The 15,759-nt window shown below is 39.2% G+C and overlaps 2 protein-coding genes across 5 annotated transcripts in view; one reads left to right on the forward strand and one right to left on the reverse strand.

Annotated features, from left to right (window-relative positions):
• Positions 1-14,627, forward strand: part of SLK (STE20 like kinase) — a 55,265-nt gene extending 40,638 nt beyond the window's left edge. For 3 of the 4 annotated variants that reach the window (XM_028730352.2, XM_028730354.2, XM_028730351.2), the window contains 6 exons: positions 1,741-1,870; positions 2,320-2,444; positions 4,245-4,433; positions 4,842-4,967; positions 6,158-6,271; positions 6,422-8,295. In XM_028730352.2, the coding sequence (XP_028586185.2) occupies positions 1,741-1,870; positions 2,320-2,444; positions 4,245-4,433; positions 4,842-4,967; positions 6,158-6,271; positions 6,422-6,568 (831 nt within the window). In that variant the 3' untranslated portion in view covers positions 6,569-8,295. Of the gene's footprint in view, positions 1-1,740; positions 1,871-2,319; positions 2,445-4,244; positions 4,434-4,841; positions 4,968-6,157; positions 6,272-6,421; positions 10,544-14,241 lie in introns of those variants that run through there. The other variant, XR_013393189.1, reaches the window with a different exon arrangement.
• Positions 12,237-15,759, reverse strand: part of COL17A1 (collagen type XVII alpha 1 chain) — a 59,447-nt gene continuing 55,924 nt past the window's right edge. Inside the window, exons 50-51 of the mRNA XM_077930211.1 lie at positions 14,802-14,873; positions 12,237-14,159 (exon numbers count right to left, since the gene is read on the reverse strand). Of these exons, the coding sequence (XP_077786337.1) occupies positions 14,110-14,159; positions 14,802-14,873 (122 nt within the window). The 3' untranslated portion in view covers positions 12,237-14,109. The remainder of the gene's footprint in view (positions 14,160-14,801; positions 14,874-15,759) is intronic.

The following is a 15,759-nucleotide window of genomic DNA, read 5'->3' on the forward strand; positions in this document are numbered from 1 at the left end:
GGAAGCCTTTTTCTCGTGTATGTGCACTGTTCAAAATGTGCATCTGGAAGCCATTGGCCTCATTTCCCCAGCATTTGCTTATCTACCAGCCTCGCATTACACGCCATAGATGGTGCAGCTTAATAAGTACGTCAGTTGCCTAATGTGAAACTGTTTACAGTGCCATTGAGGAGCCAATCTTGTAAATTCTGCATTTTGAATTTTGGAAGTGTTTGGTCTTTTAAGCTATCACGTGTCCTCTACCTGGTCTGGGTATCTTGCTCTGAAACATGAAAATACAATGTTGAAAATATAATAGGCATCCTTATCTTGGAGAGGATTCATGTGGGCCAGAGGTTTCCCCAGACTTTGCACATGTTCTTTAAAAGACAGATGTACACATTCTAACCTAAACCTTTTCAGTATCCTTCGCACATAGAGTGAATCAAGACAGTTCAATTGGTTCTCAAGAGTAATTTGCCATCCATTGTTAACAGATGGCAGGAGAGAGCTGGTTCTGTGCAGCAAATATTCTTGTTTATATGAATTCTTTTTTTTACATGGGTTAAATCCCCTCCCCAGTTTCCATTTCTGCTTGAAAGTAATGATTGAGACAGAAAATAGACATTCTCTTCCCACAAAATACATTAAACCTATCTCAGTTGCAGTAATTTTCAGCCATTTATTTATATTTGCTGTTCCTTGGACTATTCTGACCTTCATCCCACCCTGCTTTCTTCCTCCTTAAGTGATCCCAGCCATTTATGGATCATATAATGGACATGTCACAATAGCACTATGTACTGAATCTGATATGGCTATTTGTCAACATCAAGAAGTCTTTTAGAGTAAAGGCAGTGTTTCCTAAACTGGACAGTGATCAATCCTAGCCCCCCAGGGATTATGAAATGGACACTTTTTCCAGCTATTTCTGTAACAATCTACCAAAAAGAAAGAAACCAGAAAATTTTGGGGGTGGGGGTGGCTTTCTTTTAATTTTGAACAAGTTTTTTCTGAAGCAGCTCAACCCTAGTCTTGTCATTTGTTGCTTTCCTAAACAGAATTTTGTTTACTTGGTAATTTAATATAAATGCATTAATAATAATTTGCAAGCAAATTTGTATAAGATTTGAACTTAATGTTCTTAAATTAAAGATTCTCTAAGTTGTGTGTGTGTTTTCCATATTTGCTGATTAGCATAAAGGCTGTAATGGCCCGGCATACAAAGACATAGCAGGGTACAGCAACTGATCTGACAAGCTACTTGCCCACAAAGAATTAACTTGGGCTGGCAAGTGGCTGCCCACAAGGCTGTCTCATATATAATTGGCCAAATTATATGTTTGCTGAAAAAGCAGTACTTGGTGGAGGGAAAAGAAAGAGAGAGAACTCATAGGGCCCATTAGTTTCCCAGTATAGGTTTGCTACTGTTGAGAAATGCATGTTTCCCCTCACACTTTATAGTGCTGAGCACTTCAAATGCTGTGGTAAGTACAGCAAGCTCACTTGCTGTGTAAATGTTTTAATTGACCCTTAGAAAATAATGTTGTGATTTGAATATGGGTTACCCAGGTTCAGATCCCTGTTTGAAGTTTGGCTTGTGGCAAAGTGTATGCATCTTTCGCTCTCCGCATATTGCACCTTACCTGCTAGTTTGTGAGCTAAAAGGCTGCTCTGAGATCCTTTAGAAGAAGGCTGTATACAAATGAAGACATCTGAGACTTGTGCATAATTTACTCAATTTGGCTTAATTTCTGATAGGAGCAAGAGTTTGTACAGAAGCAGCAGCAAGAACTGGATGCGTCGCTAAAGAAAATCATTCAGCAGCAAAAAACTGAGCTAGCTACCATTGAGCGGGACTGTCTGAACAATAAGCAACAACTCATGAGAGGTATTTCTCCCTTTCCCCCCAGTGTTGGATTATTGTTCATCAACTTAAAGACGCATTAAGGGCTCTGGGCACCTAGTACAGCTCACATGCAAGCCCCATGAAACTTGTGGAATGAGTCATGTCCTAAATTTATGTCCTTCTAGTGAAGGCATGAAAATCCAGTGAAGACTGTAGCCGTACATAAGAGTCTTTCTTAGGCAAGCAGAAAATGGTGTACAGAATCCATTTTAAAATGGCTTGTCTGTTTCTCAAACGAGCCTACTTGTGTCTACAGTTTTGGTGAATTGTTATTGGATAACTTGATGGGGAATAATTTCTTCAATGCATTTCTCCATTAAATATTTCATTGGGGTTATTCTGTTATTGATTGTTTTGTGAAATACATTGTATAAGGAATGTTTTGGGGGTGACTCCTCTGTAATTTTGACAGAATTTTTCTTCCCTTCTAGCCCGTGAAGCTGCAATATGGGAACTAGAAGAACGACACTTGCAGGAAAAACACCAACTGCTAAAACAGCAACTGAAAGATCAGTACTTCATGCAAAGACATCAGCTGCTTAAACGGCATGAAAAAGTTAGTACGATCCTAGTTCATCCTCTTTGCTGGCTCCAAGTCCTGGTTCAAAGACATCCTGTCCTACTACCTATATTTATTTATTGCCTTTGTTCTTTAGTATTTAATACTTTTATATTTTGTGTTAGTTATTTCATATTTAGTCCCAATGTTCATAAGGTCAAAACAGTGCCTTAAATTCAGGGAGGGAGGGACACACAAACACTTTAGACCACCTTTTCTCAACCTGTTGGTCATGACTCACAAGTGGGTCACAGTAGCTGAGCAAGTGAGGCCTTTATAAGCAAAACCAAAAGAAGTATTGCTTTTGCTCTGAACTGGTATGATGAATACCTCTTGCAGGTTTTTGTTTGCATATTATAATGCTGTGTTGGCACATGTAACCAAATGTCAGAATGCTGCTCCCACCCTAGCATGGAGGCAGGTTTGCCTCCTGCATTTCCTGAGAAGGCATGGGTGGTTTCTTCTGTGGAGGGGGTTAGGAAAGGGACGTGTGCCTTTCTACCCCTATAGTGCAAGGGCAGGTGTCAAGCTTTATAGGCTTGGCGCCACCCTCAGTCCATCCTTCCTTGCTTAGTCAAAATAATAATATCATTATCTTTTGTATCAATAGTGATCTGAGACCATGTCTAGCAACCGTCAAAACCTGCATCAACCTACTTTTGACAAAATGCAAGCTCAGCTACCCCATTGATACTTGCCAAAATGGATTTTTTCATGAATAAAACTATTTAAAATAGCCATAGTTTGTTATATTTAACATAGCGGTTTTTGAATAAAAATTACAGCTTTTGAAGCAATATATTGCAGTCAGATAGCTGGTCTTACTTTCCTATAAATAAAATTATGAATAGCATATTTTTATAAACGTTTACACAAATTTCATATCAATAGGGGTGTTAAGGAAAGTTTTCCTTGGATGCCTCAAGTAATGGTTATAAAATAGACAAAATTGCAGTTAAACAGATGGATGTTGAAGGCCTACCGTATTTTTCGCTCTATAAGATGCACCAGACCATAAGATGCACCTAGTTTTTGGAAGAGGAAAACAAGAAAATATATATTCTGAATCCCAGAAGCCAGGACAGCCAGCGGGATTGTAGCACTGCGATCCCACTGGCTGTCCTGGCTTCTCGCTTGGCCGCGCGCAGCCTCTCCCGGGCAAGGGGAGCCTTCATCCCCCAAAAGGGCTGCCCTTCTCCCTCCTCAGGGAAAAGCCCCCACGCTCCAAGAGGCTCGCTAAAGGGAGCGCTGAGCAGAGCCTTCTGCCTGCATTCGCTCCATAAGACGCACACACATTTACCCTTAATTTTAAGGAGGGGGAAAGTGCGTCTTATAGAGCGAAAAATATGGTTGCGAAATCCATGTGACAATAAAATGATATACCAAGTAAATTTGGACTTGTGGGTCATTATACCCAAAGGGTAGAGAATCACTGGTTTAGACAATAAATAAATGAAAACTATGAGTGATGGTAGTAGGTAAAAGGAGAGCTGCAAATTTTGAAATGATATGATTTCATGATCTTTTCAGTTGGCTGAAATTTGTGTGTTGTTATTACTGCTGGTTGACTAACCGGTTATTTTTTTTTTAAAAAAAGATTTATCTTCAGTTTTTCTGATACAGAAAATTTAATTATGAAGTGTTTTATTTGCACAGGGTAAAATGTATAATAAATACTTTAAATGTACTGTTGAAATGGCAATGAGACTGCATTGACCTATTTATTCTGAACGTTTGTAAGTGATGCCAGTAAAGTTTTGATATATAAAATGCATTTCCCCTCAAATTTTTTTAAAGGAAACAGAACAGATGCAAAGATATAACCAGCGGCTTATTGAGGAATTAAAAAATAAGCATACCCAGGAAAGAGCTCGATTGCCCAAAATCCAGCGTAGTGAAGCAAAAACTAGGATGGCAATGTTTAAAAAGAGCCTAAGAATTAACTCCTCAAGCACTCCGGAACAGGATCGTGAAAAGATTAAGCAGGTAAAGCAGTGATTTTAGACACATTATGCAGTTCTATGAAACTCTCAAGTCAAAAATCTGATGAGTCCAAGTCTCTGGAAGTGATGTCTTCAACTATGTGTGTGTGCTTGAAGCTGATTTACTATTAAACTGTTGAATCTAGTGGGCCAGTTAGAATTGGTTTAAGAACCAAGTCACATTGTTGCTTATGTGTTTTGTGGATCAGCTTCTTCAGGTAAGATCCACATTTATCCAGTATGTACTAAGAATGAACCAAGAAGGTTTTTGCAAGCCCATGTTTTTTCAAACTTGTCTAATATTAGTTATTTCAATATACTGTTTTTGTATGTTACACTGTCATTTAATTATATGCTTGAGTCTATAAACATTTTAAAAATTCTAATTTAAGTCCTCCTGTTTCTCTGAAAGTTTGCTATTCAGGAAGAAAAAAGGCAAAAAAATGAGAGACTGGCTCAACATCAGAAACATGAAAATCAAATGCGAGACCTCCAGCTGCAGTGCGAAGCCAACATTAGAGAATTACATCAGCTGCAGGTTAAACAATGTTAATCCCAAATGTGCCCCTTTATGCAATTTATACATGGGATAGGTCTGTTTTGAGTGTGATGGCACTTCATGTGCTGCAGTTACATGTGACACTTTGTAGTTGTACTACACACAGTATTTCTGTTCTTTGTTTTTTTTTACAAATGAATCTGCACCAGTTTTTCTTTCCAAGGCCCTCCTCTAAGTCTCCACACCTTCTGAAGTCAGGTGGGTGATATCCAGAAAGAGGGCCCTTCTCTGTGGTAGTGACCTGCATGTGGAATGCCCTTCTCTGTGAGATTTATGTGCCAATGAGTTTGGTATCTTTTTGGTGTTTAGGTGAAAACATCTCTTATTAATCCAGATCTTCCAGCATGTCTCTTAGCTGGGTTTAGCTGCGGATTTGTAGCAGTGTTACAGTTTTGTTACTGCTATGATCTCTTCTAACTTTTTCAACTGCATGAAGTATATTGTGTATCAACATTTTCCTGTGCTACAAGTAGCTGTGGAAATTTTGGCAAACTGAAGACCGGGGAATATTTATACACAAAATGGACTATGTATCGGGACCATGTGTGTGGAGAGAAGCAGTGCTTTTTTTCTGGGGGGATGCAGGGGTACACATACCCCTGAACATTTTGTGAATTTAAGTTTGGCCTCATTGAGGGGCAGTATTTCAACATGAGTAGGAAAATGAGAGTGCCTCTAAATATTTTTTTTAGGAAAAAAAGCACTGGGGAGAAGACAACATGATGTTTCTGGTTGGGCTGATCTCATAAAAGCTAGTACCTCTATTGAAATAGAAGAATTTATGTGTAAGAGAACCAAAAAAAGTAGAATTCTGATAGATTGCAGAACTTTTTGCAACTTTTTAAAAAAATATCATGCGGGAAAGCCCCTGTCAGTCTGCACTATAAATATTGTGATTCTAGCTCTGAGTTATGTTCATAGTTTTAGCTTCAGATAAAGTTTTAAAAAACCATAATACATATTCTTCACACCCTGTTTGAGGAATTCAAGTAACAGTTTCTATTGAAAAGCTAAAATCTTGATAGAGAACATTGCTATGTAGGAATTATCTTGGCTACTGTACAGATTAAGCTAATTAAAGAATTAGGTCAGCATATGCTTCTATACAAGTAGCCAAATGTCTAATCTGATTTAGTTTTATTAAAGGATTATCTGGATCCCATTTTCAGAATGAGAAATGCCACCTGCTGGTTGAACACGAGACTCAGAAATTAAAAGAGCTGGATGAGGAACATAGCCAAGAACTTAAAGAATGGCGAGAGAAACTGAGACCAAGGAAAAAGGTAATTCTATCTCCAATAGAATATTATATTCTATACTAATACTATATAGGGCAGTTGGTTTTGTAGCTTGTCTCTGATAAATCAGATGCAAAAAAAACACCAAGCTCATCATGTTTATTTTGTTTAAATGTTCTTGTTGTTTGTCATTAGACATTAGAAGAGGAATTTGCTCGTAAACTTCAAGAACAGGAGGTTTTCTTTAAAATGTCTGGAGAATCTGAATGCCTTAATCCATCAGCGCAAAGCCGGATTTCTAAATTCTACCCAGTCCCTAGCCTGCACTCCACTGGATCATAAATTTGGAGCCTCTGTGAGGTGGCTTTGGGTGCGTCTTTCAGCTTCTCCTCTTCAGCTTCTGTCACAATGAAATCTACACCCTGCATCCAAGAACCTCAGTGGAACTCCATCCACCTTCAGTGGAGACAATCAGTGATATCAGATATAGAAGCACAAATGTTGGTCTTGAAATCCAATATGATATATTTCATGTATTTCAAGGATAGCCATTTGAAATCTGGACTGAAAAAAATGTATCCAACTGTGTTGGCACTGGAAAGCAAGCCTAAACTATTAAAGATAATCTGCAATGCCCCAGGAATAATTGTAGAGGATTCTTAGGCAGATATACTACTACTCATTTAACCAAATATTTGTGGTGTTATGCCCATTATGAGGAAATGGGTCACTAGCCTCATTCAGTGCCTGAAACCTGTAAACATGCTAGGTTTTTTTTTGTAAGAGGATCATGTTTCTTTATCACTAAAGAAGCCCTCGTTACTGATATTACTGTAAGAGAAATGCTTGCCGCTGCCACAATTTTTGTCAAATCCTTGCACTAAAATATGTAAAAGTTTAAAAAAGAGTACTCCTGTCTACTTTAAAATATACACCTTATTCCTCTACAAACTGAAATAAAACAATATCATTTATTTCTCAAGAAAAAGTGTGCAAAAATTGCACCCCCATTCTCACCCCCACAATTAGGGAAACGTGAACTGAATGGATTCTCTCCTTACTCAAAGTAGCAGTTTTGAAACTCCAGAGCAGAAAATGGCTGTGACTGTCCCCGTTCGTACAAATCAATGCTGATGTCTGGATTGCAAGGCATGTTTTCTTTCAAAATGTATGTTGATCTATAGAAGGATTGAAGTTACATGTATAGACAAACGTTTAATCTGCTTCATTGTTTTACCATGAAGTAACTAAAGTTAAATGGTTTTATTTCTAAAATTCATAGTTGTATTATAACTTATTTGCTGTGGGGGTGGGATAGAAATATTTATCATGTTGTTGGCAGGAGATGTGCCTGCATTAAACAGCAGCTGCTGTCTTTTCAGGCTTCAGATCTGAGTCATATCAAAAACAGTATTGTAGACTGTCCTTTTGATATGCCAAAGTTAGATTTGTAATATAAATGTTGGTTGCTTCCTGTTTTTTCGCAGCCTAATCTTTTAGTAGGTAGCTTTGAATAAGCAATTGTAAGTTTTCACATTTGCAGTCTTTTCATTAAATGTGAATACTGTCCAATTTCTTACAAATTTTATATTATGTCAGCAGCATTCCTGCATGTGAAGGAAGCAGATTATAAAAATATATAGTACTTTAATCAAGTGTGCTCAATACTTTGGCTACTGAATCCAGATACTGAGGTTGATCTTATCAGATCAGATTGTTTAATTGTGACAGTATAGTAAACATACTTTGAAGATGCATGTTTCAGTTAAATTTTGTTTTCCTTTAATCATAATCTACCTAACAAATATTTCATAGCTAGCCTTAATACTTCACATTTTATTTTATAAATATGTATTGTGTACCAGGTTGTACATTCGCATATACATCACCTAGAATGTGGCATTTTGCTCTTTACAAAGTTCTGAAATCTGTTTATTCTGAATTGCTTTGGTGGGAAAGTTTTCAAAAGCCTTTACTTTTTTTAAAAGTCACCTTTACGAAATAACTAGTATTGATTATAACATTAAATACTGTTTCTATCTGTTTAAAAAACTCTTTAAAAATCTCAAGTTTGTGGATTCCTTTGGGGAGTTGTGTGTGTTGTGTGCTAGTCTGAAAGGATTCTGTGGTGTTGCTGTTTCTTGGGGCACCAGAACCAAAATGAGCACCAGAACTTCGCCCTACTCGGTTTCTTCCTATATTGATGATTGCCTGGTGGCGTTCTTCCATCATCATTGCCCTGTGTTGCATATAAAGTGTTCATTTCTTTGCATGTTTCACATGCTACAAAATCAGACCTTTATTATCCCAGCATGGTTCCCGGTGTCATTACACAGGATGTTAGGATCAGGTGCCGAACCATGGTTCAACTGTCAGAAATGTGCATGTGTTTTTCCTCTTGTACTTGCATACTCTGATTCTCTTTTTATTTTCCAATTCATGGTAACCCTAGGTTTCCATGACATCAAAATGAGTGGTGCTATGGTTACTATATACCGGAAATTGATCTAGAAGCAACTTGATTTGTAGATACAGTACGTTTGTTGTATTTTATCTAATTTGGTTATCCCTGGAAACCAGGGATAACCAGGTCCTGCAGGAGGAAATTAGAACATAAAAGGAACCCTACAAACAAAGGGCACGTTCTTGAGAGTCAAACCATGCTGTGTGTATGTGATGTCTGAACCTAGCCACAAATGAACAGGGTAAAGGCTGGCAGTCAGATAATGCATTAATTAGAGAGGCCCCATGAGAGCGGTCTGCCCTTTGTGCCACCAAGTTCCTCACCATTATAAAAGCAGGTTTAATTGTACAAAAAAGTTGCATTTTTGTTTTGTGTTTGGCTCCTCCTCCTGGCTGAAACTTTGAGCACCTGGACCTGATTGGTTTCCCTTTGGAGGTACACAGTGGAGTTTATTGAAAATTATATCAATATATGGCTTTGATTTGATGGCGTGAGAAATGGCTTCCTTCACAGATAATCTGATGAAGGAAAATACACTGCCATTAATATTGAAGCTCAGTTTTGTTGCTCTACTACAAGGTCACCAAAAAGCCCTCATAATTCTGAGCTAAGCTGATTATGTCAAAGAAGAAAACTTTTTACTGAATCACTGTCTTTATTTTAGCTCGTCAGTTGCTAGAATCATACCACCTAGGGTCAGTTTGCAGTTCCTGTCACCTATGGATTGAAGAGGTCTCCAAGCGGATTGTGTTGCTGCAGCTTGGAGACAGGAAATGCCCAGAACTTCTACAGAAGGCTTTTCTGCTCTCTTTCTGTTGAGGCTCAGTCCATTTCCTGTCTCAACTCGGAGAAGCATTCTCTTTGGAATCTTTAAGGCTTTTCCCTTATAGCCAGCCTGTTGTTTTTTGTTTTCTATAGCTGCTCTTCCTCTCTTTTTCTCTTACTGTGTAAAAAAGAAAAAGAAAAAATTCCTTCACCTTTCCTCACTTGTTTCCTGCCTTTTTTTCTTTCTCTCCCTTTCTAAGCTCCATCCTGAGCTGTGAGGCTAGGATTTTCCACTTTCTCATTATGGGGAAGACAGACAAATCCCTACAGTTCAGGGCTACTTCTTTGAAGGGGGGGGAAAGCCAAGTTTTGGGGTTGGGGCCACACTCAGCAGTAGCTGCAGCAAGCATCCAGGGGGCCGCTATTTCTGAAGATCCCAGGGAGGGCCCTTGCAAGTGCAGCCTCTTCCTTTGAGTCCTGTGCAAGGGACATCCAGTGTTAATTTTCTAGAAAAAGAGGTGCTGGACTCACCATGAACACCTCCCTTGTTCTCTTATAATGGCAATGGTGCCCACCTGAGAGGGGCCGAAACTGAGTTCTGGCAAGTTGCTGCTGGGGGAAAAACTGGGGGTTTCATTCTCTGCTGCTTCATTGAGTCCTAAACCAACCAGCTCTGAGACTACAACGCCTGGAGGCAGCAAGGAACGAAGAAACGGGCAAGCATAATGGCGGCCGTTCCTGAGGAGATATAATCCATGCCTGGTGAACGACAGGCACTTGCCTCACAGCCTTCAGGCTCAGCATGGGAAAGTAATATGTATTCAGTTGTGTTAGTCCTTGTGGATTTTGTTGGTTTCCAGAATGGTTTTTCTCCCACTTTTTCTGGTTGTTTCCTATTTTGTACACATTTTATCCCATTTTGTGCTGTTGAGTTTTGTTTTCTCCCAAGCTGTTCCAAGAAATAGGACTGAGCCTCAACAGGAAGAGAGCAGAAAACTTATATAGGCATTTTCTGCCTCCAAGCTGCAGGGCAGGCAACGCAATCCGCTTGGAGCTCTCTTTACATCCTAAGTGAAATACCATTTATGGTAAGAACAACTTTTCCTTTATCCTACTTTCATTTAAATCAGTGGAACATAGGAATACTGTTGGATCTTAAGATTCTAAATAATCTCTTTGGAAGTTGATGCTACTGATTTCTTCTGGAGCACAAAATTTTTATTCTTGCTAAGGTGTTACTATTTGTTTTCTTTAGAAAAGCTTCCTACCAAAGCACAAGTTCTGGCCCCTTGAAAGTGCTATTTTAAGGGTTGGGATGTGGTTTCTTTTATCTCTAGGCAGAGATACAATAAAATTTCAGAAGGAAGAATTTCAATTCAGTTAGTGCTGTTCTTGAAAGTACTTGCCTGTGAGCCGCCTACTCTTGGTAGCAAACTTTTTTTTTAATTGGTGAATTAGAATTATATCTGTCCCTGCCCCCACAAGCTTTGAAAGTTCATTTTCATTTGAAAGCATAGGAAGTGAAGCCCATATATTTCAAACAAAATAAACTGCAAGAAAGATCTGTAGAATAAGTACTGTGGTCCATTACCCATTTTGTAGGAATCTATACTTTTCTTCCACTAGCCCTGTTCTTTCTGTGTCTTGAAAGAAAAGGGCTGTTAATGCCAAAAACCACACTGGCCACTGTATTTTGTACCAGCTGCATCAAGGGTGTAGGCAGGACACAAGCACAGGCAATTCTGACCACAGCTGCCACCACTTGGATGGCAGCTGAAGGACTAAGGTATGTTTTGCCTGAGAATGAGAATGAGAGGAGAGATATTAGCCATCTTCAAATACTTAAACGCTTTTTTTGCCACAGAAAACCAAAATTCAGATAAATGACTGAAATTATTTTGATGCTCCTAAGGATGCAATCCTGTGCATGTTTAAAGGTAAAGGTAAAGGGACCACTGACAATTAAGTCCAGTCGCGAACGACTCTGGGGTTGCGGCGCCCATCTCGCTTTACAGGCTGAGGGAGCCGGCATTTGTCCGCTTCCACAGTTTTTCCAGGTCATGTGGCTAGGATGACGTAAGCCACCCCTGGCAAAACCAGAGCAGCGCACAGACACACCGTTTACCTTCCTGCTGGAGCAGTACCTATTTATCTACAGTGGTACCTCGGGTTACAGACGCTTCAGGTTACATACGCTTCAGGTTACAGACTCCGCTAACCCAGAAATAGTACCTCGGGTTAAGAACTTTGCTTCAGGATGAGAACAGAAATCGTGCTCCGGCAGCAGGAGGCCCCATTAACTAAAGCGGTGCTTCAGGTTAAGAACGGACCTCCGGAACGAATTAAGTACTTAACCTGAGGTACCACTGTACTTGCACTGTGTGCTTTTGAACTGCTGGGTTGGCAGGAGCTGGGACCAAACAACGGGTGCTCATCCTGTTGTGGGGCCTCAAACCGCCAACCTTCCAATCGGCAAGTCCAAGCAGCACAGTGGTTTAAACTGCAGCACTACCCATGTCCCTTAGCTGGAAGTAAATCCCACTGAGCTAAACAGGAGTTCTCAGCAGATATGTATAGGATTGCACTTGAAAGATAATGTTAAGAAGAAACATGGGCACTTTGTGTCAAAACAAAATGGCGGTTTGAAAGAGGGAAACACATTCAGTTTCCATTCATCTACCAAATGACTCACCCTTGCCTACCTGTATAATATGCAAGCATATCAGGAAACATAGTGTAATCCACACAGCTCATGGGACAGGGGAAGAAAGAAACTTAACACATTGGAAGTAACTTTATTTTTAAAAAAGTAAATGTCTCAGTAACAGATACAGCTGGTTTAAATGCACCACCAATTGCTTGATAAGTTGAAAATACTATTTAATAGGATATTTGCTCCAAAGTTGCAAAACCAGACAAACAGTATGCCAGTTACAGGAGATTCATCTTACCCTGTTTGGAATCCCTTGAGCACAAGTCGTCATGTCAAGGCTCACAGATCCAGACATAATTTGTGCACTTAAGGGCTTGTATGCAATTCTGAGTCCCTTAGCAAACAGCTCCCAAGCTCAGTACCATGTCACAAACTAATTTTGATTAGCTACCTAGGTATGTTGGAATTGAGGGAGAAAAAAGTTCAAAGCCCCACTGGACACATTTAGTGGAAGTGCTAGTCTTAGGTCACACCAGAAAGCCATGCAACTATCTACCTCTTTGTATTGTAGAAAACTGGTTTTTATTTCACAAGATGGCGAACTGCAGCTATCAATTTCTATTTATATGTTTGATAAGGTTGGAGGCAATAGGTAACCTGTCCAGGAAATGTGTATTTCCAACACTGGTGTTAATTTTTCTAATTTGATCTCTAGCTAAATTCTGAATCTTTTGCTATCAGTTATGGAACACTAAATTTGTATCTTGAAGCAAATGGAGGAATTAAGGTTGACCTATACCCAGCAATGTTTTTAACAAATTACAATTCTGTAACATCTTGAGATGTGTCGCAACATCAGGATTTACATTGATAAATTTCCTGTGGCCGAAAAACATGTCCCTCCAGACTTAGTTATCACTTTATTGCTGCCATGATTGCATGTATAATAACGGGATAGAGGATTCACACTGTACAACATTCGTTTCTTGATATGTTGATATGATTTAGGACACATGAAAATAAACTTTATTGACTTTGCACAGACTCAGGCATGTTGCCTAAATTCCCCTTGCTGCACATCATTCTATGCTAATGGGGATTGCCGCACCTTAAAAACAACAGATGGCTTAGGAGATGCTCACTGCAAGCAGGCAGTAGAGGAAGAAATGGTCATAGATAAAACTGCTCACTTTTGAAGGTGGGCAGGCTGCTGTACTTGTATGCATAAGCTTCCCTGACTTTGTCTGTCATAATACTTCAGTGTCTGGTTTCTGCTAAAGTGAGGCTAGAGTGTAAACAAGCTCTAATCGGGAAGCTTTATATTAAAAAGGCACTTTTATAGTAATTAAAACCACAGCAGACATTTTAAAAATTGTTTCCAACAAAGTGCTTATATACTAACAGCCCCAAGGTCCTTCACATTTTTGCAATGCATTTTATAACAGATTAAGTGGATTTCATAATAATAAAATGTAGCCTATGGTTATGCATCCTGCTAGCATATAGTTGAGTATTATCACAACTGGCATAGCCTTTACTCTTAAATCCATTATTCTTGATAATTTTGGATATGCTTTCTCCTACTTCAAAGGAAGATACATAACCTCTGACTCAAATCCTTTCAACTTTGGTTGAGTTTCTGTTGAAGATTTCTCATGCTAATCTTCATCCAGAGAAACTGAAGTGTGAGTTTCCTGGGGAGTAAGTTACAACTTTTGAGGCTATGCCGTTATAAAATCCTTGGGTTTAGATGAGGGCTATACTCTGTTCCAGCCAATTCATATGGGACAACAAGCAAATGAGCCATTAGTTCAATATGTACTACTGGAAGCCACCCATATCTTAGAAATAAGATAAAATGTTATGAAAACCATTCCCAAAGTACCAAGTGTTAGTTGTCACTTGCTGGAAGTCACTGGAAACGGGGGTTTTGTCTCCACTGAGATAAAAAAGCAACCATAAGCAGTTGAGAAATCTTCTGCTCAAATTTGTGTTCTTAGATTAGACCCCAATGCTTCTCCTTTTCCTTCGGCCAACATACACTGCTTCACCTAAGAGAGATGGAATAAGATGAAGAAAGTGTTACTTTACAGGTACAAGTACACATTTTCGTACCTTTCATGCTACTGTTAGGAACTAAAGAGCAGCACACTTTGGCCTCTGCCATTTGCCAGGGAACAAGAACCACTGCACTTCCAACTGTCCCTCAGGATGGGGAGGCCAAAGAAGGAGCTGCCTGAAAGACCACTTGGCTCCAACTGTCCTGGGACTGCAGAAGCAAGCAAGGATACTCTGACTGCAGCCACAGGAACAGAAGCTATCGGCTGCTATTCAAGCAAGGGAAGTTCAGTCTGGCCACATCCTCAGCCTCTTCCCTCAATTCCCCTTCCATTGTGTGTTGTGTATTTTTCATTTGTAAACTTAATTGCAGGTTCTTCTTTTCATTTATGTAATCCACTTTGGGAGACACCAGTTGTCTGAGAAGCAGGATAAAATAAATAAAGTTTGCTTGAGTCATTGCCTATGTATGGGTCTCTGAAAAAAGTGGGGGAAGGTTGACTCTCACAATACAGGTGGCTACACTAGAACTATGACAAACGCTAAGTCTTCATGCTTGGACCCGCACTATGCTTCCCCAGCATGGTACTGGTCAAAGCCAAAATACACTCCTTTCTAATTTGAAAAACAAATACCTTTCTCGCCCTTTTCACCCCTTGGTCCTCTTGGGCCTTGGCGGCCTGGGGGGCCCATTGGTCCTATGTCACCTAGCAGAGGGAAGAGAAATGATATTTTACTCAATTGAGATTGCTACTCATTTAAAATAGTTCAACTACAACACAGGCCCACTTCTTGAAGAGTGCATCTTCCAAAGCTGACCCCATGCGTTATCCCATCATGCTGCAGTCTGATAAGTATGCCATAGAGAATGATGAAGCATATTTCTCAGATCACACACAACATGGCCAGATAATGCAAGTCTCTTGTTTGCGCAGTTGGGCTAGTCCCATGAGGATAATTTATCTACAGAACATGTGCTCATTCACTCAGGGGTGCTGAACATATATGGCACATGCTAATACTCAAAAATTAAGGTGAAATGCACACATTTTCAAATAGCATTTTACAGAGAGAATCTAACTATCCAGATACAGAAAACAATATGGTTACAGCCAGATAATCATCCATTGTGGCAACAGTTGGGCTTTGTCTGAATCCTCAGTAGACCAAGCCCATAATATCCATCTTATAATGAAATGGAAGAAGTGAAACAAAGTTTTTTTTAAAAAAAAATCCTGTATATGTAAACTGAATCAGAAAAATGTGTGTGGTTTAAAATGGCGTTCCTCCCACATTTTCTTTCTTTAGCGAACAACCTTTTTAAGTGACATATTAGTGACCATGTTGTGAGTGTGTTCAGAAAACAGCAATCTAGATACATTAATGGGAACCTTAGTGATGTCAGCTAAATTCAATTATGTATTCAATTATCTCTTCTATCAAAGAATTATTTGTTTTCTGCAAGTTCAGATTAAAAATTTGTGTAAGAGAGATCTATATTTTCTATAAGGTAAACTCTCGTTTACAAATGCTAGTTCTGAGATAAATTCAGTATTTTAATATTTTTTGGAAGCCGCCCAGAGTGGCTGGGGT

The sequence above is a fragment of the Podarcis muralis genome, chromosome 6, assembly GCF_964188315.1.
Source record: "Podarcis muralis chromosome 6, rPodMur119.hap1.1, whole genome shotgun sequence".
Classification (NCBI taxonomy): Eukaryota; Metazoa; Chordata; class Lepidosauria; order Squamata; family Lacertidae; genus Podarcis; species Podarcis muralis.